Below are 27183 nucleotides of genomic sequence, written 5' to 3'. Positions count from 1 at the left end.
GCTTTGGGTTTGTTTTGTGTTTTATGTTTTTTAATTAAAATCAGATTAAATTGTTAGAGCAGGATTTTAAAACATCATATGGTCATGTTACAACAAACCCCACACGTTACAACGTGCCCCACCTATGGGGCAAGTTCTAACATTTCACTTCTCTTCTTTCTGGTTACATAATGAAAAAAAAGAAAAAAGACCAAATATTTGTAGAAGACATCTGTAAAAATTAATGTGAAAAAAGAAAAATGCTTTGAACCCTAAGTACTTTTCCACAAACCTGAGAAAGCAAAAAGTGTTAGTTTGTGCCCCGCTCTCCCCACTCTTGCTTGCATGATATTGCTTAAATATAGAGTCAGGTGAGGTACATATTCACTTGATAATTGGTAATTTAGTCCTCAGGGTTGATCAATCATTAGAAGACAGATCTATAAGATCCAGATCCAGACTTGAGCTTTTTGATGGGAGTGGCAGTTTAGAAACCACAATGTTCTCAAACTGTAAAGTTCCAGTTTGATGCTACATGTCTTAAGATTGCGCAATGTCCATATATCGGTTACAAAATGTTCTCATACTAGCTTTGGGAAACTCACGCTGACCTCAAGAGACGAAGCAGAACTCAGTCTTGCTACTCAAATCTTCTGTTTTTGCTCCAGATGCTCCAGATCTATCAAATTGCAAAGGGATCTTCTGTGCCATCTTCAAATCATTTCACAGGTTTTTTTAGACCTGGGCTCTGAGTGGGCCATTCCACAACATTGATCTTCTTATGAAACCATTCCTTTGTTGACTTGAATTTGTGCTTTGCATCGTTATTGTGACATTTTTATTCCTCTACAGACACCTGCAACAGATTTTGTACCAAAATAGATTGGTATTTGGAGCTATCCATGATGCTCTCTATCTTGACTAGAGCCCTAGTCCAAGCTGAAGAGAAGAAGCTCCATAGCATGATGCTGCCACCAACATGCTTCACCACAAGTATGGTGTTCTTTGGATAATAAGTGGACTTATTTTTGCTTATCTGTATCTTTTAGTTATTAACACATTTTTCCACATGGTTTGGACAAAAGTTAGATGGGCGTGTTTTGTTTTGTGAGAAAGCGCTTCCATCTAGCCACCCTACCCCAGGGATGTCCAATTTTCTGTGATGTCACTGTGGTCCCCCATTTTCCCCACTTGTTGTTGATGGCCTTCACTGTGTTCCATGGTACTTCTAATGTTTTGGGAATTCTTTTGTACCCTTCTCCTAATCAATGTCTTTTACGGACGAGATCTTGTAAATGCTTTTTTTTTTCTTTATGGACCATGGCTTCAGCAGTCAGATGATACCAACAAGATGTCAAGAAAATCCTACAGAAACGGTTGATCTTTAGGTTAATCAGAATCACTTCATTGATGACGGGTTCATGATAATTACTTTTGAACGAGAATTCGCGTCAGTCACATGCCCCATTATAAAAGGGTGTGCACACTTAAGCAACCAGGTCATTAAAGGTTGTTTCCTATTCACTTTATTAGTTTATTCACTTTATTAGAATATTAGTATTCATTTTTCACTTGATTTTCTTGGTTGCTATATCACATTAAAGGTGAAAAAACATCACTAAAAACTGCTATTTGAACAGAGGTGTGTAGGCTTTTTATATCCACTGAGCAGCTGATCTCAGAATGACTCACATTTTTATTACATTCTTCATAGAGTAAGGAATGAATGGACCCATCATAGCAAACTGATGTTTCTGTTCCCAGAGGCTGCTCTGATGGTGCTAATGTTATCAAACAAATTTTTGATGAACACTTTCCAGTATTTGGAATGCAACTGTATTTGTAATTAGTGAGTTATTAATAAATGAAAAATATTTTAATATATGCATATAAGCATATATGCAGGTCATGTGAAAATAAAAAGCACAAAAAAATTGCTCAAATATTATATCCTTCTACAGCCTCACTAATATTTTCAGCACATTTTGTCCATATTTAAATTTTCTAATTGTTTTCCATGATTACTAGAAAAAAAAGCTGTTTATGAATTTCTTCATTTACCAGAACACACAAGAACCCTTTAGATTTCTACAAGTGCTCTGTAATATGCAACTGGAACTCACCTCAGCAGCAGAAACTAAAGTCTAATATTTAGTGCCACCTGCTGTCCAGTAAAAAAACAAAAACAATTCCACACATCATAAAAAGACCACAATGTCCCATACAGCAAAATGTGTTTAATGGCCATAAAAAATACATTACAAATAGAAACACAGTGTAGACCTCTGAGGAGCTTCCACTAGGTGTAGAGGTTGCCGTGTGCATCATTAACTCGGGTTAATTTCTGCAGTATTTCCATATTTGGACTTGTGTCCAGCTAGAGGAAAAAGAACAAAAGACAAATCATAATCATCATAATCCTCTTGATTGTGTGCTTAGTAAATATAAATGGATAAGTAACAATGGGTAAATATTATACAAGACAGGTGGTAAAAAGTAAGACCCCACCTTCACCTGTGTTCTAAGACATGACAGGGTGGGTTTATAGGTCTCCATGGTAACCGAGTCTGGGTGGATGACATCACTGAAGCACTGGAAGAGCACAGCTGGTACATGCTGAACCTGGCACTGATTCAGCACTACAGAGCAAAACAGAAATGCACACAGGCATGTCACTGAAATTATCAAAACCCCTTTCAAATGCTGTCCTATCCAGTGAAAGACATTTTCCGACTAAATGACAAATGATGAATAAACAAATGACAGCAAATTATATTGGGTAATGTGACAATGTTACAAAATATTAGTAAATATATGATTAATAACAATAGTGCATAAAAATAACAATCAAATGCCACAAAATGTGACATCTGGGTGCACATAACATTCCTAGAAGTGAGGGCGGACTTACAGTTTTTGAACTGCAGGGTGTCCGAAGACGCCTTATACATTTTCTCAGACACTGCATCATGATTTTGCTAAACACATTCAGATCAGTAACGTGTTCCCATTGGTTCCTGACTTTTTGGACACCCGGTGAAATCAAAAGTTCGTTACACATGCCTGCCTCTACTTTTATTGAGCTACATGTAGGAAACACTAATGGCTGTAGGGAAAGTTTTTTTTTTTTTTTAACTAAAATGAAAGCATTGACATGGAATGTCTGTGAGAAGGCAGAAGAAGAGCATAACGTCGTGGGCAGGTATTCCTGTCATTTCTGATTTTGTAATTTAGAAATAGAGAATATCTGTATCTAATTAGTCATTTGTAAATGACAGTTATGTGATTCGGTGGATTTTACAGCAAACACTCAACAGAAATTCTCTGCAGCACCAAAGAAAGGAAAAATGTTCTGCCTAATAATAATCACTTCAAACATTATTTTATCACAAGTTCCCATAAACATACAGTGGGGGTCCAAAATTGAAAATCTGTTGGGGGGGGTTTTCCCCCCATACAAATTTGGAAATAAACAGCTTTTAGAATTTTGAAATATTTAAAATAAAGAAAGTACATATTAAATATTTAATATGCAAGATTCTGCACTATTTCTAGGTCCCTATTTAAATGTAAGCAAATTTGTGACATTGAACATGGTACTGTAACTGCTTTGTACAAAAGGTCAGATGTTCCTCATGCCAAATCTCTTATACTGAAGCATGTGTTCAGACGACACCCTGATGGACTTGATCTAAAATGGATCAGAAGTTTTTGCACAAACTTGGAGTCCATGCCAGCTCGAGTGTACACTGTCGTTAAAGGGGACATACCAAATAATAACAAACTTATGTAAATAATTCATGTAAATATGTCAAAGATTCTACTTTTCACTCAAGCTGTAGTCAATAATATAAAATTTGTAATGAAAATTGTTGCATTCAATTAGAAAATAATGCAAAATTGAAGCAATTTCACTAGTGCTCTCAGACTTTTGGACCCCACTGTACATGTCACTACAGAATATCAGTGTGCAAGACAACATGTTTGCAAGCTCTTTTATTAATCCGCATACTTTGAGCAAATTGGATGCTATCAACTGTGATGGCACTAATCTCTAATTATTCTTTTTTTATTATTAAGAAAAATAAAAATAATAATTGTCAGTATCTTGCAGCCGATCGTGTAGTTTACTGAGAAGTACATGTGCCCATCCCTGAGAATAATGAAACCCTGCACTAGAGAGTGTTTTTCTCGTGAGCTGTACCGGCAGCAGGCAGGCCTGTGATGATGTTGGGCTGCTCTAGCAGAGGGCAGTGCAGGTTGTCTGTAAAGGTGCTGGTCTTTAGTGCACGCAGGAATGGAGTGGCATTGCCGTTCACGTAATGTGGAGTTTTATACTCAGCAAGCGGAGAATCAGACAACACCGTCACAGTCAGTCCTCTGCTCTGCATGCTGCCCAACACCTATGGACAGAATAGAAATGTGTGGTAACAAACTGCACATACACTACTAGACAAACGATTGGATGCGCCTGTTCATAGAAGGGTTTTATCCATCTTTACCATTTGCTACTATTTTTAAATAATGATGAAGACATTAACACTATGAAAGAAGACATGAAATCATGTAGTGACCTAAAGCCTCATGCCATTTTCTCAATCAGCTTCATGAGGACACATCACCCAGGAGGCTTTTCATGAACTTATCATTGATTACACAGGTAGATGTTGACCTGCTATGGCATTACTGCCTGTCGCACCTCCCCTGGTACCCATACGACTGCTGCTCTTCCTTCCTTGCCACCATGCCCAACGCAACCAAAATCATACAGGCCTCCCCAGTGACTAAGGCTGTAGCAAGCCCCATTGGGACCATAAATGCATTCTCAGTGCCACTGGTTCCATATGGTTTTCTCCTGTCACTCCTAATAACACTAAGGCATGCTTGCCTAACACAACCAGAGCCATACAGACCTTCCCAGTGACCGTATCAAACATGTACCTCACACTATCTTAAATTCTGGCTGATTCTGAATTTGAAAACTTGGCAATACAAGAAAAAAAAAAAAAAAAAAGATTATGACTGCTTTCCTCTGTTCCAGAAAGGTTCATTCATGAAGCTCTCTTAAATTAGTGGAGCAGACATTTTAAAGTATGAATTCTGCAGTGTATACCTTTTCAGCCCACTGGAACAGCTGGTCTTCAGCAATATAGCATGTACACTGGCAGATAAGAACCTGTGGCAAATAGAAGAAAACAATCAAAACCTTCAGTTTCTCTTAGTCAAACATCTGAGGCTCTGAATGCAATGCATAGTGGGTAGGCAACATCAGTGCATGTGTACTAACAGATGGACAGCTCCTTTGCTGGTAGAAGACACAGCCAGGTTCTCCGGGGAGGGGAGCCGTGTCTAGACGGGTGGAACCGCAACTCCGTTCATTCCATAGAGACACCCACCCGACCTGCGTCCAGCCCTCAGAACTGAGAATGTAGGCAGAGACAAAACCTGGCCCCAGAGACACGGTAATCCATAGATAAACACAAATACCCTTGGAACACAACATCTCATGCAGCTGTTTTTTTTATCATGCCGAGTTACTGAGACTGATTTTAAAGGACTGTTCTCGAGCGATTTGAATTGTGGCATGACATCAACAAATACAATTACATTATGCATCATCTGCAACAAAAAGGTGTATTACACACAGAAAAACCATGTCACGTTTGAAGTGTGCTTAATGATCCAATATTACCCGTGACCAGAGGACTGAATGGGGATTTACCTGCAGCATTTGGTCCCACTGCTATGATCAGATCAGAACACTGGAGCTTTTCAGAGCTCTCTACTGCTTTTGAAACTTCTGGACACCACTTGATATGAACCTCTCTGTATAAGATAAAAGAGTGATTTCTCTCATCAGTGTGTCTCCAGCTAACATTACTTCTCCTGCAGTATACAGCGTTACTCACACTGTGCACTGGTGACATGTTTAGCAAGCTACTTTTTCATTTTTTCAGTCTCTCAGAGCCATTAAATCATTTTTAAAAAAATCATTATTCTACATGTTATAAATTTTATTGTCTTGAACAAACTAAGTAAATTTTATTTACTTAATTGCTTTCATTTAATTACTTCCACAAACAAGTGGTCTTCATTTAGAACGCAATTTAAAACAGCCAGTAAGAGCTCAGTCACCTGGGTGAAACTGCTCAAGAAAATGTCAAGTGTGTGCAAACCTTTACCTGCAATTATATTATATTATATTATATTATATTTTATTTATATATATATATATATATATATATATATATATATATATATATATATATATATATATATATATACACACACACACACACACACACACACACACACACACACATATATACATATACATACACATTCGCTTTTCTTTAACACTTTCTTGGTCACTGCATAATTCCATATGCATTAATTCATGGTGTTAATGTGGCCCTCCTAACCAGCTGGATACCTGCTTTTTTGCATACAACACATGCCAAGACCTTCCACAGTTACAAAAGACAGTATGATGTAGTATTTGATATAAATACCAATAATAAATCCATTGTTCTTTTTCTTGTGTCTTATACAGTTGTGCCCAAAAGTTTGCACACCCCTTGCATAATCTGCCAAGTCTAAATGCTGTTAACAAAATAAGCGGGATCATAAAAAACCCATGTTGTTGTTTATTTAGTACTGTCCTGAATAAGTTGTTTCACATAATAGATCTTTACATATAGTTCACAAGACAAGACAATAGCTGGATTTATTAAAAAAATACCCCGTTCAAAATTGTGCATACACTTTATGAATACCGTGTGTCGTTACCTCTATGATCCACAACTGTTTTTATGTTTTGTGATAATTGTTCATGAGTCCCTTGTTTGTCCTGAGCAGTTAAACTGCCCACTGTTCTTCAGAAAAATCCTCCAGGTCCTGCACTTTCTTTGGTTTTCCAGTTTCTTTTACATATTTGACCCCTTTCCAACACTGGCTATATGATGTTGAGATCCATTTTTTCCACACTGAGGACAACTGAGGGACTCGTACACAACTATTACAAAAGGTGCAAACATCCACTAATGATCAAGAAGGCAACACGATACATTAAGATCCAGGGGGGTGTAAACTTTTGAACAGGATGATCAGTGTAAACTGTTATTATTTTGTTTAAAGATGTTTTTTTCCCATTTAGCACTGCCCTTCAGAAGCTAGATAAGATAGTTACATGTCTCCCAGAAGACAAAATCCAGGTAATGGCACACAGTATTAAGAATCAAGTGTATGTAAACTTTTGAATGGGGTAATTTTTTAAAATAAATTCAGCTATTATCTTGTCTTGTGGACTATATGTAAACATCTGGTATGTGAAATAGCTTATTCAGGACAGAACTACATTTAAAAAAAAACGTGATTTTTATGATCCCGCTTATTTGGTTAACAGTATTAAGATTTAGCAGATTCTGCAAGGGGTATGCAAACGTTTGGGCACAACTGTACAGTTGTATAATGTACACAGTCCGTCTTCAGCTGGGTTTGTTCCCTGTCAGTCAAAACAAGCACGCATCCTGTGGGACCTTCGAAGGATTCTGGGAACGATGGCAAAGGTATTAAACATCAAATACGTCATATGGTCACCTCGTGACTTTGTTGAAGGTCCCAGCATGCACGCGCACAAGAAAGTATCCAGTGTTACTGGGTTTCTATGGACACCGGGTAACTACGTAAATACGTAACTACTGGTACGTCTGTTAGCTGACAGCATGAGAAGAGGGGCTAACCGAAACCGAAAGCAACCGAAAACGAGCTAAACCCAAGCGCGCTGCGTCCTTCATGGCTGTTGCTATTATTGTTTAATATTTACAAACTTCATATAGATTACAGTTGAATTCCACACACCTGCTATAAACACCTGAACAATTCGATTGATTACAACGTAAATTCTCAAAGACCGATTAAGTAGCAAATAGACATCAAGACTGCATCCCACATTTACTCTCAGTCTCACTGGGCTTCTTCGGATACTTCATAAAGACTCGTGTGCCCTACGTAGCACACTATTTATTATATACTGAGTCATTTGGGATTCAGACTCGGTCATTTGGCTAACCGGCTAGCTAACTGACAACAATCAACACACCTTTTCTCTTCTATTTCCCGACGTATCTGTAAATCCTCTTCGTTTTCTTCCTCTGCGTCATCGTAATCATCTTCTTCGACTGCTCTTGAGTACACAGATAAAACCTCACCAAAAAACGTTGCCATATTTACAGACGTCTGGTGCAGCACCTGTCGGCTTGCTAATGTCGTCGGCTTTCTTCTTCTGAATCTGAAACAGCAGAGATTCAACTGAAAGTTGTATTAGCGCAACCTACTGGACCGGAATATGGGCAAGGACGTCCAGAACCTTCTCTCAAATTTCTTGATATCCTGAAATGTTTATCTTTGTGAAATTAAATAGTGTTGAGCTACTATTTTATACCTCCCACTGCAAAAAAAAATAAATAAAAAATACGGGGGCATATATATATATATTCGAATAACTGCTTAATTGCTTATTCTCTAACAGTATTATTCAACCTCTGTCCTTATTGTGCTTTCCTTTTACATATAAATTCATCTCATTAAGGATTTGGTATTTAGCTGGTGATGAGAATAAAGGTGAAATTTTACAACACCCCACAGCGAGTGTGAGACTGTCTGTTCTCAGAATATGTAATATTAGTCTACTTGCAACGGGTGATAAACATATACAGTTGCAATCAAAATTATTCAACCCCCATTGCAAATCAGGTTTACTGTCAAAATTTACAGACTTTCAGCTGTTTGCAATGAACAAATCAAACAAAAGCAATTGAAATAGTTCAACACAACGAATCCTTCAAGTGGTTTCCTCAAATTCAACTGAAAATGCAACTTATAATGATTTCTCCAGTTTCAAAATTATTCAACCCCTTCATGGCAAGTAGGGCTGGGTAAAAAATATCGATTCCCCGATTTGAATCGATCTTCACTATAAGGAAACAGTATCGATTAGGGAAATCCCTGAATCGATTCTTAATACGTGTGCTTTACTTGAGAGGAAGTGAATATTATCTGTAGTTCGCCTCCCGTCCTGAACATGTCGCCATCTTTCATGTTTTGAATTTTGAAAACGGTTTTATTTCTTAAACGTTTCAAGTTGTTCATGAATTTCACTGTTGCACATTTACAATGTTTTTGTTTATTTATTTATTTTTACAGTAATGTGCATTGTGTCGTTTGTGCTTGTGTGCACTGTACGCACATATTTATGATTTCTTGTTACAATGTTTGTTACTCAAAGTAAAAAGTAATTAAACATAATTGTCTGGGTCCTATTGTTAAAGTAAATGTGTATTTCACTAATATAGCTAAGTTACCAGCATTTATGTTAAAATATGGATTCCATGTCTGCGAAACTACTATTTTAAATGAAATATTGATAACTAATCGATATTGAATCGAAATCGAATCGAAACCATATAAATAAGAATCGAATTGCTAAATTGGTTGCAATACCCAGCCCTAATGGCAAACATCTCTAGTATTTTGAGCACCCTTTTGCTGTTATGACCTGCAGCAAACGAGATGCATAGCTTCTGGCAATGTTCCTGAGGAATCTTAGTCCATTCCTCATGATCATTGGCCTCCAGTTCAGTAATATTCTTGGGTTTGCATGCTGCAACCGCCTTCTTCAAATCCCACCAGAGATTTTCTATGGGGTTCAAGTCAGATGACTGTGATGGCCCTGCAGAATCTTCCAGCACTTCTTCTGCAACAAATCCTTGGTGGAATTTGAGGTATGCTTGGGATCATTGTCCTGTTGGAAGGTCCAATGACGGCCAAGCTTCAGCTTCCTCAAAGATGGCATAACGTTTTCTTCAATGAATACATCTTGCCTTCCACATGCTACTGGTTCCCAGTGCCAGAGGATGCAAAGCAGCCCAGAGCATCACAGAGCCATGCTTGACTGTGGACAGAGTGTTCTTTCTTCATTCTTCTTCCTCCAGACATACCACAGATCCATCGTGCCGAAAAGTTCCAATTTTGTTTCATTGCGCCACAGGACAGAATCCCAAAACTTCTGTGGCTTATTTATATGATTTTGAGCCGACTTTTCTTGTGCTTGTGTGTCAGTAGTGGTGTATGTCTTGGAGTTCTGGCATGGAAACCTTCTGCATTTACTACGCACCTTACTGTGCTCACTGAAACCTCTGTGCCTGTTGCCACCAAGTCTTGCTGCAGGTCCTTTGCAGTCACTCGAGGGTTTTTCACAACCTGCCTTCTCAGAAATCTGGTTGCAGCCGTTGATAGCTTCCTTTTTCTGTCCTGTCCAAGTATTTCATATATATTCTGCCTCTAGCCAGTTCAGGTATTTCATGTGTTCCAGCTTAAGCACACCTGGTGCAACTAATGAAGCCCTTGATTAGTTGCATCAGGTGTTCTTGAGACAACACCTGTTTTGCATATTTGTGCTGTTCTGAGAGATTCTATTCAGGGGTTTGAATAATTTTGGAACTGGAGAAATCATTATAAGTTGCATTTTCAGTTGAATTTGAAGAAACCACTTGAAACATTCGTTGTGTTGAACTATTTCAATGGCTTTTGTTTGATTTGTTCATTGCAAACAGCTGAAAGTCTGTAAATTTTGACAGTAAACCTGATTTGCAATGGGGGTTGAATAATTTTGATTGCAGCGGTATGTACAGTTATCAAAATCTATTGTGTTTATATTGTTGTTGTTTTTTCTCTTCAGAAATCACTCGATTTCTCATCACTGTGTGCTTCCCTGACAATGACGAAGTGGAATACATCAGAAGTGGGCAACAATTAGTGCAAAGGAAGAGGCAGATATCTAAAGTTGAGGTCATAACTTTACATACTCCTTGCAGAATCTGCAAAATTGTATTTTTTTTCAACAAGAGGGATCATAAAAATTGCATTCTATTTTTTTATTTAGTCCTGCCCTGAACAAGCTATTTCACATAACAGATGTTTACATATAGTCCACAAGACACAATAATAACTGAATTTACACAAATTAACCATTTCAAAAGTTTACATACGCTTGATTCTTAATACCGTCTGTCGTTACCTGGATGATCAACTACTGCTTTTATGTTTTTGTGATAGGTGTTCATGAGACCCTTGTTTGTCCTGAGCAGTTACACTGCCCACTGTTCTTCAAATAAATCCTCAGATAAATCCTCCATGTGCATCCTGCACATGGACCAATAGACAGATATACTGCAACGCCAGATCTGTTTTTTTCTTCCCAGTCCATCCGTGAAGGGATCAAGTGCTTTGTTTCTCTTCTGTAAGTCGATTCAGATAAAAAGCGAATAAATGAAAAGTCATATAAATGTGAGATATGAGAAGTGATATAAATAAAAGGAGGTCAGGGGTGCCCTGCTTCCCCAGTAGGAAGAAGAGAGGAGGGTTTGTCACCATAAGTCAGCAATTTAGCTCATGTTAGTGTTAGTAATTATTTCATTGTGAAATTTAAATCAATACATCATGCTGAGCAGGGACACGTGTGAAATGCAACACTTTACAGAAATGCCCTTCCCTCGACAAAATGAATGACGTCAGAGGGACTTTGATGAGACATGCCTTGAAGACTGAAACTCAAAAGCTGGCGCGCAGAACGGATGGTGTCACGTGATCACTCGGCAGCTCCGTCGCGGATTCATGAACGTGTCGTGAATGTGTCTTTTGGTTTGGAGGCGGATGGAGCTGAGGAAAGCACTTCCTGTCGGTCGGGGGTGTAAACACAGGGAACAGGAACGTTAGCTGTAGAGTGCTACGGTTTCGGTGCTGTAAAGGATGGAGCTAAGGCTCTCAAATAGTTGTCATAGTTGTGCGCTTTGGCTTTGCAGCTTTGCGTTATGTGCCATCATAGGTAAGTTAAATATTTATAGCAATAGCAAATATATATATATATGTGTATATGTAACGCTAACTAGCGAGCTAACCCGATTCTGTGTTCACCGAGATCCAGCGCTAATCAGTTAAAATGCTAAGATAGCTAGCGCCTTTTCACTGGACTGCATTGTTGTCTAGCTAGTTCAGAACGTGTCAATGGGGTGATGATTATCTTGTCTGTATGGTTAAGTCACCATTTTAATCATTAATATTAAATTAAATGTAGATTCATTTTGGCCATAGCTATATCAAATATATATAGCAATATTACAACACGTATATAGTTAGTGAGTGAGTGAGTGAGTGAGTGAGTGGCGGTTTCCTCTTTTCAGTTTCGTTGTCTTATTTATAAACTTGTCGGTATTTAGGGGAGTTAATTTAAACGAAATAGAGTTTTAATATAAACTCGGATGTTTAGTTTTTCCTAGTAACATTAGCAAGCTAATTAATCTGTTTATGAACTTGGGCTAAAGCTAAGCATAACACGAGCTTCTACCTCCCCACAGTGTAGCTACCTCCTAACACACGATATCATTACATGTAAGTAATGAGAAGCCAGTATTTACTGTTTAGCCGGGAGTCTTTACTCATTATTACTCAAAACTGACGGGTTAAAACATTTTACAGTTGGTCAGAATCTTCTTGTTGGTTAAATTAAATTATTAGGTTAAAAAACAGCAATGTCTAATCAATCCAAAGTGTCGTATATTCTCACCTCAGTAGGCAAGTGATGTAATCGTTGTGTGGCTGAACACCGTATAACACCGGTAACACAGAGTATCACAGCAAGCCTAATACATGGCATCATGGACTCTATCAAATATCAACAGATATTAAATGAAAACCCGACTGCCTCTGCCAGAAAGCTTAAAATGGGTCATGTTTGTTTTTTTTAAACAAAAGACCAAAAGGTTAAGCAATTAAGCCAATTTTCACAGCCTCCTTTGCTCATATTTTCCAAGGGTGCCAATATTAGTGGAGAGCACTGTACATGATTTGGGTTTTGCATTAATGCATGTCACAAAAAGCAGGTTCATGATGATATGAACTTAATGTAATATAAATATAATAACCTTGACGATGATGGGTTGTGATTTTCACCACTGTAAATAATAAAATAAACGAATCATTACAGACCTATGTCTTATGGACCTCACCTTGTGATCCACTGCTCTGTTACATAATGAGTAATGTAAACCGATCTACTGATCTATATCCCATATCACGCTAGATATTCCAAGTTAGTTTATTAGTTAGTGCCAGGTCACAAATTGTCTATCTGAGTCGAAGTCTGAGTCAAGTCTCAAGTCCAGTGCATAATCCTATCCAGAGTCTCAAGCAGTAAATTCCTGTGCTAAGCAATGGGTAACTATTATCTCTATAGTTAGGTCACCGCTTTAATATTTAACATTAAATTAAAAGTGAGTGGCAGCTTCCTCTTTTTATTTTCTAACATGTAGCTATTTGGTGGCATAAATAAAATAAAAATAAAAACCTCTGCTTGTAACATTAGGAGGCTAGTTGATCTGTTTATGAACTTCGATATAGAATCTGGCTTGAGTATGAGTTTCGTCCAGAGTTCCTAGCTTCAAAAGTCTCCGGCTGCACCCGAATATCCCTACTACCCTACTATACAGTAGGCAAAAAGCAGTACGCCAATGGAGTAGTGTGTCTGAATTCTCAGTATTCATAAAACAGTAGGCAAGAAATACCCAGATGACCTACTGCTTCCACTGAGATTCTGCAGTATGGATGCTGTGGATACTGCTCCATCCCATAGTGCAACGGGACTGTCATGGAAGAGCTCTCCAAATAAAAAAAACGGAAGGCAGCGCATTGATTCTTTTGAAGTTGTAGGTCACATGACTGTGCCGACATGGCGGATGTTGTACGTCCGGTTTGTATTTGTACTACACTCATGTATACTGATCAGTACGTACTGTATCAACGGCCGAGCAGTAGGTACTGAATCGAATGCAGTCGGTACTGAATCACATGCAGTAGGTACGGTTGCAGTTCCCGGTTTCGGATGAAGCCCTAGTCAAATTTTCTGTCTCTGTGCTTTTTTCAGCCTCAGTTGAGTCATGTGGTGTGGAAGCATTGCCTGTGAAGAATTGCAGAAGTTTACCTCACTGTGGAAGAGTATAGCAATAAATGTGCCTGTGAGAAAGATGTTCTAAATGTGTTCCTATGCTTTTTATTGCACGTTTGCACTTTTTATTTTATTAACTTGTTTTAAATGTAACCAGTCTCACAGTGCTGTGAACTTGCCTATTGCATGAGCCAGGTTACTGACTGTATCAGCTGTGTCAGCTCATTAAAAATCTCTCTTGGTGTGTCTTTAGATGTGGTCTGCTATTCAACTCCATATGTTTCGCATGCAACTGTTCTCTTTATCTTTTATTTCGATGTTGTTTGTTCCATGAGGGTGGCCACACCAATTTCTTTTTCTTTGGATAGAAAAACAGTCAGTTTGGGATGGGCAGTTAGTGTCATCTGATACGAGTGTCAACAATTTTTGGCTGCTGTCAAGGAAGTCTGATGATCTAGAATAAAGAGAATTTGACAATGATGGGATGGGGGGGGGGGGGGGGGGGGTTCTGCATGCAGCCGCAGTTAATGACTGTGTTAGTTAAAAAAATGTTTATTGAGTCAGGTAGCATGAATACTCTATAATATAATGATACTGAGCTGCTGTGAGTCTCCCTGACAGTTCTGTAAAAATAAGTGTCAGTCAGGCTGGTTGGGTGGAAGTGTGAATACATTCGTATATGTAGAGAAATGACATCATCCCCCAACGCCAGGCACAAAAGTAGTCAGATTGCAGAGTGATGTAAAGGAGGGAGGGTTAGTGTAAGCAAAGAAAGCAAGAGTCTGCCAGTGAAAGAGTCTATTATACTAAAAGAGGGTGAAATTCCACAATCATGCACTGTACAAATAGTACGAATCATACCCATTAGTGCTGGACGATATGGATATGATTTTATATATATATATATATATATATATAAAATAGATAGATAGATAATCTCGATATTGTTTATATGGGTTAAATGCTTAGCTGTAAGCCAACTACATGACAGGTGTCACAAACACTTTTATTTATAAGACACTGATGAACATAAAGTGCAAATAGAGGGTTCCTCTTCCTGTTTGAGAATACACACAGCTGTGTGAATATCATAAATATTACATAAATATATAAAAACCAAAAATAGTCACATCTCAATACTCCTTCAGTTGTTAACACAATAACAGACTGATTGAAATAGTAATCATACAGGTTAGCCTTTCCTGCTGAATAAGATATACAGCTTTGCAATAAAAAATCTTTATAAAATATATGAAATAAAATTCTGCACATCTCTGAGAATACCTCTTCAGTTATTTAACTTAATTTAGCAATGTGGTAGGCTACCGCCTCCGTTATATCTCGCCACTTGGCACTCTTGTTTTCATAGGGTACACCCTGTGTAAATGAAACTTGTAAAGAGGTTTGTTTTGGGGCAGAAGGCTTTCCAGTCTGGCTCACAACAGCACGGCCTCCACGAAGTTTAATACATTCTTCGTATTCTAGTTTTTGTTGCTGTTGTAAATGGTGAAAGAGGTTTGTAGCTCTTCCACCACGTGTTGCGACATGTTTCTTGCACGCTCTACATATCACCTTGCTCTGATGCTTTTCCGATCTTTTCAACCCAAACCGTTTCCAAATGATTGAGGTGTTGTTTTACTTCTTACAAACTAGCTCATTGTTGCTATCTTGCCTAGTGGCTGTGTCGTGCTCCATGTGGCGCCAGAAAACGGGAGCGAGTGAGTAGGGGCGGGGTTACGTGCGGAGTGTGAGAGCGGAGAGATGCAAAAACTAGCGAGTTGAATAAGCTTAAATAAGTTTTAATGCAACATCCATCAATCTATATCTCGATGTTTACGATAGTCTCTCTTCCTCAATCGCTTTTGGAAAAAATATCGATATATCTCCAAAACTCAATACATCACCCAGTCCTAATACCATGCACAGCTAATACTCTCCAATACAATGGTAATCAATTTGGCAATTTCTTTGTTTTGTGAGTTTCATGTCTGACCACCCACTCCCATATGGCTGTGCCCATGACTTTAACTGCATTTAATCACACCTCTAGTCCAAAGTTTGACACTTGAGACACCGTGTGTGTTCATTATGCCATTACTTATTTCTTGCTTTTGTTTTCCATAGTCTAGATATCTACACCAATACATGCTTTCTTGATTGGGGGTTTTAATCCATTAAACATGGTACACGGCAGTAAAATGAATTAACCAATAACGTCATCACCTTACACTGTGAATGTGAACATGAGTTCAAATCCCAGGAGTATCATAGTTAAGCTCTTTAGCATTTCCTGTAACCCATAACTGCTCCTATGTGTTTGAACTGAGTCAAATGCTGTTTGTTTTTTACTCTGTTTCTGTCACAGGTTTGTATCCAGTTGCTTCTATAGAAGTGTACACTCCCGCTGAGATGTTTGTAGAAAATGGAACTACTGGAGTACTTAAATGTACTTTCAGATCGACTCAAGTGATCAGTAGTCTAGCATCAGTGACCTGGTCTTTCATCCCAGAGGGCTCTTCAGAATCTACTGGTGAAACTGTAAGCATACTTTTTTCTTCTTATGTATGTATGGTGCTATGTTTAGAATTGTAAACAGGAAGACCTTGAAAGGAAATGTAGTTTCAGACCATATGAACATCATGTCGTCTTGTCATGTCACGTTCATAGAGCAGTCTGGTAAATATATCTTTCAGTTCTTTTTACATCTTTCTTTTTGTATAAGGAACTCAAATAATGTGACAGTTGGCTGTTTAGCTGTTTCTTATTTGTCTTTGATTCATAATTCTTGATGTGGCGTTTGCATCTAGAGTTACTGTCTCTTGAGTGGCATGTCGGTATCACTAAAGCAGGTTGTTCTGTGCCTGAAATGTCAAAATAAAGCCAATGGAGTCAAAAATAACCAGAGACACAGGCAAAACTGGTGTGTCTGAATCAATTTGGTGACTTAAGAAAGTAGAACACAGTGACCATCGTAGTAAAAACAAATGGCCTGAAGGAAAACCATGAGAAGAAACGGCACCATTTTGGTGTAGCTTATCTTTCCTCAGCTGTTGTATTTATCTGGTCATGTTTGCTTTTCAGATCTTCCATTATGCCGGTGGTAAAGGGTTCCCAGACAGCATTCAGTTTAAGAGCAGAGTTGAGTGGGCGGGGGACCTGAACAAAAAGGATGTCTCCATTCGCGTCAGTAAGATGCAGTTTTCCGACAATGGCACTTACTCATGCGATGTGAAGAACCCTCCTGATATAGCAGGCAAACCTTCACTGACTAAGCTCAAAGTTGTGCAGAAAGGTAAACAGTGATCCAGTGATTTCCCATAATATACCAAAACCTATGACATTAGATTGTATTGTGCTGCTCATACCGTAAATGCACACTATAAACGTATGTGGACACCTGATCCTGATCGTCACACCCATGTGGGTCTTCTGACCACAAATCCACTGAACACCTTTGGGATGAACTGGAATGCCTATTGCACCCCAGACCTCCTCGCTCAACATCGATGCCTGAGCTCACTAATGCTCCTGTGGCTGAATGAGTACAAATCCCCACTGCCACGCTCCAAAATCTAGTGGAAAACATTCCCAGAAGATTGGAGGTTATTATAATAGTAAAGGGGAACTAAATCTGTAACGGGATATTCAAAAAGCACACAAAGGTGTGATTATTAGGTGTCCACAAACTTTTAGCCCTATAGTGTATCATAGCTTAGTGAGAATTTTTTTTCCGGTGATTTTGAAGTGCTGGATTAAGTTTTTTTCCCATCAAATTTGAAGACTTGTCTAATGCTGTCCACAGAGTCCCTGCCTCAGACAAGCCCAGCAGTGATCGTGGGCGCCGTCATCGGCGCAATCATCGGCGTCGCCATCATCGCTGTAGTTGCATATCTGTTAATACGAATGCGGTCCTCCCGTGACTACGAAGGGTAAGCTACGCTAAGAGTTTAATAAAGTACATTCCAAGTAGGCTTTATAATGTGTTTCTGAGGGACGTTTGATATGTTGTGGTGGAATTCCTAGGCTTAGTTCTATGTTGTGTATCAGACATGTTTGCACACAGCCTCAAATAGCCATAAAATAGATGTCTTTGGGATAATGATTTAACAACGATTAAGTTTGCAAAGGCCTTTGTTGCACGAGTCAAAGTGAATGAGCTCTCGCTGTCCTTCTCACATGACTAACAAGTGTGTACTTACTGGCACAATGCAAAGGGAGCATGGTGTATTGTATCGGTTAGAGCACTACTGTGTGTAGAACCCAGTAACTTAATCTAACCTTGTATAATATTCTCTTATTTAATTTAACCAGAGAATAACTAACCATCTTTTTTTGACTGTGTAGGGAAGATTTACTGGTTTTGTCTATAGGTCTTGCGATACATGTAGGCTCACCATTTTTGCGAGGTGTCACTTTTTACGTACAGTCTGCACGCTCAAAGGTTGTAGTCTGAACTCTTGAGGGTGAACATGGGCTCTTTGTGTTTTTAAGTGTGTCACGCGTCATCAAGCATTTCTTTAAGTTTGTTCTTCATTAACACATCCTCTTCTCATTGTCTGTCAAGCTCCATTTCTATTATTCTTTACCAGCATGTGTACTAACCCTAAGAGCAAGCATAAGAGGACATTTGAGAAACAGTGAAAGATTAAAGTACCAATCAGGCATTGCTGTAACCCCAGAGGCAACAGCATTAAAGGCTGTGCATGAGAGACTTTTACTACACCTTGTTTTAAAAAAAAAAAAAAAAAAAAAAAAAAAATGGATCTTTTTGGAACATCATTGTTTCATCAATTCCTGCTTTAGAAAAAATACCTGTACTATATTGAAAACACATTATTAATATATTATTTGATGTTTTACTTTGTGAATTTAATTTATTTTTGAAAATGTACACTCATTTAAAATCTGATGACACACTCTTAAAAAAAAAAAAGTTGGGACAGTCAACTGTTTACCACTGTGTAACATCACCTTTTCTTTTAATAACACTTATTAAGCATTTTGATGCTGAAGACACCAGTTGGTTAAGTTTAGCAAGCGGAATTTTCCCCCATTCATTCATTATGCATTTTTTCAGCTGTGCAACTGTACAGGGCCTTCGCTGCCTTATTTTGCCTACAGGACTGCAGGCCAAGCTAGCACCCACACTCTCTGCTTACGCAACGATACGCTTGTTATCTAGGCAGAATGTGGTTTTGTTGTAATGCTGGAAAATGCAGGGACTTCCCTGGAAAAGATGACGTCCGGATGGCAGTATATGTTGCTTCAAAATGTGTACATATCTTTCTGCATTAATAATGCCCTCACATGTATGCAAGTTACCCATGCCATGGGCACTGACACACCCCCATACCATGACAGACACTGGCTTTTGGACCTGACGCTGATAACAGCTTGGATGGTCCTTTTCCTCTTGGGCACGGAGAACACGACGGCTGTTTTGTCCAAAAGCTATTTTAAATGTTGACTCGTCAGACCACAAAACACAATTCCACTGTGCTACTGACCATCTCAGATGAGATCGAGCCCAGAGAAGTCGGTGGTGCTTCTGTACAGTGTTGATGTATGGCTTCTGCTTTGCATAGTAAAGCCTTAACTTTGCATCTATGAATGCAGCAGCGAATGGTTTTGACTGACAAAGGTTTACCAAAGTATTCCTGAGCCCATGTCAGGAAATCCATTACAGACTTATGACTGTGTTTAAGACAGTGACGTCTGAGGGATCAGAGATCACGCACATTCAGAAGGGGTTTTCGGTCTTGCCCTTTACACACCAAGGTTTGACTGGATTCCTTTTAATTCTATTGTGTACTGTAGAAGGTGAAATGCCCCAAATCCTACCGATTTGTCTTATTATTTACTGACTCATCTGTTGGCAGATTGGCAAGCCTCCACCCATCCTTGCTCTTGAAGGACTAGGGCTTTTTTGGAGGCTCCTTATATACTATGATTAGACGATTGCCTCGCCTGTTTCACATCACCTTCTTATTTCAACTTGTCACATCACTATTAGTCCTAAATTGCCCCGTCCCAACTTTTTTGGAATGTGTTGCATGCATCAATTTCAAAATAAACGTTTATCTTCAAAAAAAAAAAAAACTATGCAGTTGATTAGGTAAAACATCAAATGCCTTGCTTTTATATGTTTTTTGTTTAAATGCAAGTCAAAGTACATTTACAAATCACTACCCTTTGTTTTTATTAACATTTTCCATACTGTACCAACTTTTTCAGAATTGGAGTTGTAGTACAGATAGCACTAAAGATAGATAGTAGAGAAAGTAAAGATAGTAGAGAGTATGGATAGTAAAAAAAAAAAACATTCCTGCCACAGTTTACTCATGATTATGTGAACAGGGTTGTTCATTTATCACTATGCTCCTTTGGAACCAGTATCTCCATGTTGCTTTACATCATTTTATTTCATCACATTGGTGTCTTTCTTCATGTTTGTCTGTCATTTGCACGTGTGCGCGTGCCTTCGCCATTCGCCACTGTTTGTGCATCATCGCAACCCAATTCCCACCCACACCCACCCACTCCGGCTGCCGCAGCTGCACCTCCATAGAGAGTGTGAGCACACACGTGGCTCGGCCGGGGAAGAAAGCTGAGTCCAGCACAGATGGCTCACGCTGTAGCAGCCCCTCAGCTCCAGTACAGGTACGAGTGAAGCTGTGTGTGAGTAACAAAGAAAACCGAACTTGTGAGTTGGAATGTTGGAGCAAATGTCATTTGTTCATTTTGTCTGAAATGTGTTTTGTACGAAATTTGCAATAACTGCGCAGTCTGGCAAACAGTCAGGCCATAATAGTTTATAAGTCAGCATTAAATTATTATTATTAAATGATAAATGTGTCTGCAAAAGGCTCCCACACTGTTCCACTTTGTATACTTCTTCTATCCTCACCATTCACATCTTCATATAATGCCATTTGTTGCCCATGTTTTGTTTCCCTGCAGAGGCATGTTCAAGCAATATAGTATGGGGAAATACATACATTTCTATTATAAGACCTATTAATTAGAAACTAAAGCATTATTTTGTCCATTTGTTCCTAAGTACAGGGTAAGATTCAGATGCATTTCTAAACAGCATTTGCAATTGAAAGTGTCTTAAACTTGGTTCTTCTTATGTATGTACTGAATTAGGGGTATGCAGGGTATTTCAAATACCTGGTTAACCGTTTGAGGTACCAGCGTTTGAATACTGAAATCACTATTTGGGTATTTGTTATGCCATATATCTAGCAAGCAATTATATATATATATATATATATATATATATATATATATATATATATATATATATATATATATATATATATATACATACACACACACACACACAAACCAAAATAGAGCTGTTTGACAAACACCAGAGGTGTTTCTGGTGCACACAGAAAGGTAGCGATATGGAAAAGTACCTCATACACGGTTAAATATGGATATGGTGGGGGCTCTTTAATGTTTTGAGACTGTTTTTTTGCCAGAGGACCTGGACATTTTGTTAGCATGCATGGTATCATGGACTCTATCAAGTATCAACAGATATTGAATGAAAACCTGACTGCCTCTGCCAGAAAGCTTAAAATGGGCCGTGGTTGGATCTTCCAGCAGGACAATGATCCAAAACATACATCAAAATCAACACAAAAATGGTTTACTATCCACAAAATCAAGGTCCTACCATGGCCATCCCAGTCCCCTGAGTTGAAACCCATAGAATACCTGTGGTGTGAACTGAAGAGGAGAGTCCACCAGCATGGACCTCGAAATTTGAAGGATCTGGAGAGAGTTTGAATGGAGGAATGGTCTCAGAATCCTTGCCATGTTTTCTCCAACCTCATCAGGCATAGAGTGGTGCAGGGATGACATCATTTTGTAATGCCAAAACCTGGAAACGAGTTAGCATTTTAGTCCTTCAGGCTTTATCGTCCCGACGTCGATGGGTTTTTTGAATGGGGTTTTGGTTAAAAGCCTGACGTAAGGTCTGTGGTGAACACATGCTCACAATATTTTCACGTTTTATTCTATGACATAAAATACACCAGTAATACACCACTCATGATTTTGTAAAGCTTTTACGTGTATTGAAAAAGACTGTTGTTAAATGGGATGCTGTCTGGGACATTAAACATCATCTCGCCAAACAGGGAAGCTCATCAACTATAGCCTCATTGTGTTTATACTCGCGCTCTTGCAAACTATTCCAACTCAAACTTTCCAACTTGTAGATTTATCAGTTTGTAGTATTTTCCAAATGTAGTGTTTTTTAAATAAAGATCGAAAGAGTTGTAGGAACCTTGGTTGTTTGACATTGATGTCGAGCGTGGTGTAGTTCGTTTATAGCATACGGTTAGCTTTTTATTACTGGCGATTGTATTTAGGCTTCAAACTTCATAAAAGGTGTTCATTTGTGAAAATTATCTTGATTAACAAAACATATTACTATTGTAAACTTTTGTTGATCCCAGAGATTATTTTTTTGCGATAATCCAAAAGCCTATGGGAAAATCCTATTGGGTTTTTGTTGAGGGAACCAGCATGATTCTAACTTCCGGGTTCTGGTACAAAATGACGTCACCCCTGTGTCACCGCTCCTATTATAGGAGAAGACACAGCTGTTATCTTGCCACTGGGAGGTAGCACAAAGTATTGACTAAAAGGATACTAATAATTGTTGCACACCTATATTTAACACAGATTTTTTTTTTTGATAAACCTGTGTTTTGTTTGCAATTGTTTGGTATACATGAGAGCAAAGGATTTTTGTGATTTTTGTCTCTTTAACAAAAGATTAAAAAGTTAAACAATAAAGACAATTTTTCACAGCCTTCTTTGCTCATATTTACCAAGAGTGCCAATATTCGTGGTGGGCACTGTATGTGTGTGTGTGATCTATGTGTATATATATATGTGTGTGTGTGTGTGTGTGTGTGTGTGTGTGTATGTATATATATATATATATATATATATATATATATATATATATATATATATATATATATATATATATATATATATAAAATGTATGTAGGTGTGTGTGTGTATATAAAATATATTCTGTATATAAATGTCAGTCATTAGTTGAAGAGTGCAACATGCAGTTGGCTGTTGTTGTCTTGCATTTTCTCACTTCTGTATAGACCGCTTTGGACATTTGGTTCTCTGCTTAGCTGCCAAAGCCATGTGTGTTTGTTTATATGCATCTTTTCCAAAAGCATTACATGTCACATGTGCCAGCAAATCTTATTTGGCTCAATTTATTATGTATAGAACACAAAGGTGATTTCAGACACTCCCTGGAGAATTGAATGGGGACCAGTAGATAAAATATATCCATTTTATATCTTAATGGATACAGAGTGCTCCTTTTTTCCCATTATATAAACAAAACCCTATAAAGCTCATGATGATTGGTACCCCGCCTTTATTTCTTCCTCTCTCTCTCTTTTATCAGGGCCCGGTGATATATGCTCAGCTTGATCACTCTGGCAGTAAGAACTCCTTCCACAAGATGGAGCCCGTGGTGTATGCTGACATCCGTAAGAACTAGAAAGAAAGCAAGAGAACAGAGAGTAGTACTCACTCTTCCAGCAACACTCCATTTCTATCATGGTTTTTTTTTCCCTTAAATAAATTAATGACCCTTTCACTTTTTAATCATGTCTTATATAGTGGGAGACTTCAAAGCATCATAAGATGATGTTCCTGCACTCCATGAATTATTACCACTCCAAATGCAGTTACTAATTAATTCCCCTCATACTGAATCCGTGCATGTTGCTTATTATGCTGAATCCTTCTTCTTATCGGATCTCTCAGAAGTGAAGTTTGAAAATTTCAGCTACTTGGTTTTCTGTCATTGTGCTTTATCCCACTGAAGAAATGCCACATAGAGACATTGTTTAATATATATGTTGTAAATTTCTGTCTCAGTAGGTTAAGCATGCAATCATGATACACCACTTTTGTTTTAAAAAGGCAGAAACTCAAGCCGCAGTAAACGGTCATGACCAAAAGAGCTCTTGATTTTACAGACCGAATTCCAACTAAGTGTACAAGTCTGTGTGCTTAGTTCAGAACTTAGCAGTGCTTATTAAGTTTTTAAAATATTTTCCCACTGATTACTTAAGTAGTGATAAAAGCAATGAGCAAGTTTTCAGACACGGTTTAAGCTCGGTCCATTTTTACCAACGTTTTAATTGAATTCAGTGAAAAATTTCTGCATCTCTACTGCAATGTGATCTAAGAATAGGTTTAATATATGTCTTGAAAAATGGTCATGGCAGAGTTTTTTTCTTTCTTTCTTTCTTTTTTTTCTTACTATACTACAAACATTCTTTAAAAATGGTTTATTTATGATTCTCACAAGTTCCAAAGTATTTTCACTGCCATGCTTTTGTAAAGAATTTTCTTCCAAATGCTTAAGTTTAGTTACAGCTGTGTAGCAGCAGTGCAGTTGGTAGGATGTTTGTTTAGCTGTAACATTTTTCTGTAAATGATCATCTCCTCTTAAATTAGTAAGTAGCCTAATAGAGTATGCCATTAGTGTCATGTTCCTTTAGATATATTCCAAGTTGATCCACTTAATGACTTCATTTACATGCACATCATTTTTATGATATTAATCAGAATTTGCCAATATTCTATTTAGTATTCACGTAAACGCCGCAACCCGATTGCCTGATTCAGACTAAGACAATATTCGGATCCCCCAAAATACTGATTCTCACCCCTGGAACGTACCTGTTTTATTCAGAAAATCATTGCATGTAAACACCTTGTTCAGAAAATCCACTGCAAGAAGACATATGCACATGCTCAGTTCGCAAGGAATTGTGGGTGCTAACAGATGTTTAGCTGTAGGCTAGGTATTTAGGAATGGTAACTCAGGCATACTTACAACAACCACGTATGCAGGAATACTCTGATGCCTGTACACATATAAACATCATATTCGGAATACGGCTGCAACCCAAACATAGACCTTAAACAGAATTTGATGTGCATATAAACAAAGCCAATATGCTGCGTTACTTCCTCTGTTTTGTGACATGCTGAAACAGCTGATTTTGGGAATAGTGTTAAACATTCCTCTGTTTTTCCTCCCCTCTGTAAGTCTTAATTGTTTCTCTTTGCACATTATGGGGTGACATTGTAGCTTTGTTTATTTTATGGTTTTGTTTTAGAAAGAAAATGCAAATTATTTTAAAGACGATATAGTAAACGGTAATCATAACCAAAACCATGACATTCCTTACACTTAATATGATGCTGGACCTTTTGTCATGCAGTTTTGAAATAGCATGTATATAGATTATTGTTTTTATTTGAAAGTCTTTTGCTGCCTATTAAAACTGACAGTCTTATGAATCGATTAGGAATATGCTCTCGGGTGCAGTTTACATCGGCCTCGCGCCATTAAAATGTGACTGATTTCCAGGCTTTCTATGTTGTGTTGGAAAGTAAGCATTGTGCTCTGCAGCATGTTTTGACTTTATAGCACTATTGTTCTTTACTTTCCTTTTAAGAAAAGTGTGTTAATGCAGATTAATGATGTTAATGATGTGTTAATAATGTGACCATTCATTGAGAACTGGAATGTTGTGAATTATAGTGCCTTTTTCACATTTCATGTACTAACTCAGTCCCATTCTGCGTGTCCTGTCCACTTCTGTTTTGTATATGAAACCAACGCTGTCTGATTTTCTTTTTATACATGTATAAAATATATATATGAAAAGTCAGTCAAACCCGATTCAGCATTTTGCATTTTTACTGCTATGTGAATGAGCTTTGTATATGATTTTTCCATAAAATTGCTTATTTGTAGGTACAACACAATTCATTCAGAGTAAATAAGAAACTCAGATGCTCTTTTGAAAGTCGCACATTAGAAAATGTTATTTAAATTTCTATTTACATTTAAATAACATTTTAACATCTAATTTTCTGTTATTGAAATTTCTTTTCATTGGCATAAAAGAAAAAGGCCAGAAAACGTATTTCCCCCGAAACCCTTCTGCTAGTAAATAACTCGCTGTCTATTCTTTCATTTTAGGGATTGTGAAGCTTAACCAGTAGGCTGTGACAAACTGTTAACTATTAAACCTGCAAATCATTCTGTCTTTGAATATTACATTCTTTTCGTTTATCATTTGAACTAGCATATTTTCATTAGAAATGATGAAACATGCTGTTTTATCAGATGGTACACTGTGTTTGTTTTCGTTTTCTTTCCTGACTGTTCATTTACAAAGCATTCAAGGAAGTGTATCTAAATTGGGAAGCAGATTTGCAAATATAACAATCTCTTTAGCTGAAACAAAATAATGACTAGGGATGGCTTTTGCAATTATTAAAAAGAAAAGTTTCCATTTTGTTTAATGCTCACGGTTCTGATATCGGTATTATATAAAATTATTGATGCATTCGTAATATATATTTTAATAAGAAGGCCTTTACATATGAATGACAAAAGAAATTTTCTTTAGTACAGATTTTATGCTTTTAATTAATTAGTTTGCTCGTGCAGAGAACTTTTTATTAAAACTTTTTTTCCGTGAAGAGTTTAGCGTAGGATAACAAAAGTATGCAAGGCTGGATAAACCTGGTCTTCGTGCCAAAGATCATTTGTCTTTTTCTGTGGAACTTCACAGGAACAACCTAAATCACTGACTATGGTAAATAGCCCAAGGCTTTGCAGATAAGGACTAAATATTATGACAGGAATTTCTTTGGAACAACAAGGGTAGTTCTGTTTCTTCTGGTGACCTCAGTCATATAATATGCTTGTGCTGTTTGTCATAATTGCTTCCTATGAGTCCTGTCTTTCTCTCTCTCTCTCTCTCTCTCTATCTCTCTCTCTCTCTCTCTCTCTCTCTCTCTCTCTCTCTCTCTCTCTCTATATATATATATATATATATATATATATATATATATATATATATATATATATATATAATTTTCAAAGTTTCGATCCTCATATTAATTTAATCTAATTTTGATGTTTGGGTGTCAAGTATTCACAGTCTTTTGAAGTACAAATAAAACGGTCAGATCTGTACTGAAAAAGCATAATACAGTGGGGGAAATAAGTATTGAACGCATCAACATTTATTTCAGTAAATATATTTCCAATGAGGTTATTCACATGAAAATTTCACCAGACTTTGGTATTAACTCAAGAAATCCATATCCAT

The 27183-nt window shown here is 37.7% G+C and overlaps 2 protein-coding genes across 3 annotated transcripts; one reads left to right on the top strand and one right to left on the bottom strand.

Annotated features, from left to right (window-relative positions):
* Positions 1-2196: 2196 nt before the first annotated feature.
* On the bottom strand, positions 2197-8428 carry psmg1 (proteasome (prosome, macropain) assembly chaperone 1). 2 transcript variants are annotated; one of them, XM_053646109.1, is made up of 7 exons: positions 8081-8428; positions 5702-5805; positions 5267-5424; positions 5093-5155; positions 4184-4382; positions 2494-2618; positions 2197-2356 (listed from the first exon to the last, which is right to left on the bottom strand). In XM_053646109.1, the coding sequence occupies exons 1-7, from the start codon at positions 8203-8205 to the stop codon at positions 2279-2281; spliced, it is 852 nt and encodes a 283-aa protein (XP_053502084.1). In that variant the 5' UTR covers positions 8206-8428; the 3' UTR covers positions 2197-2278. The 2 variants fall into 2 exon arrangements, with proteins under 2 accessions (XP_053502084.1, XP_053502083.1); XM_053646108.1 differs by having other exon boundaries at positions 2488-2618; positions 8081-8426.
* Positions 8429-11627: 3199 nt separating this feature from the next.
* mpzl1l (myelin protein zero-like 1 like) lies at positions 11628-26115 on the top strand. The gene is made up of 6 exons (XM_053645708.1): positions 11628-11863; positions 16344-16516; positions 17060-17270; positions 17781-17907; positions 20533-20638; positions 23439-26115. Exons 1-6 carry the CDS (start codon positions 11788-11790, stop codon positions 23532-23534), a joined length of 789 nt encoding a protein of 262 aa, XP_053501683.1. The 5' UTR covers positions 11628-11787; the 3' UTR covers positions 23535-26115.
* Positions 26116-27183: the final 1068 nt, after the last annotated feature.

Source organism: Ictalurus furcatus, chromosome 16 (genome assembly GCF_023375685.1).
Source record: "Ictalurus furcatus strain D&B chromosome 16, Billie_1.0, whole genome shotgun sequence".
NCBI lineage: Eukaryota > Metazoa > Chordata > Actinopteri > Siluriformes > Ictaluridae > Ictalurus > Ictalurus furcatus.
Note: the sequence above shows the minus strand (reverse complement) of the source record. Positions and strands in the feature narration are given on the sequence as shown.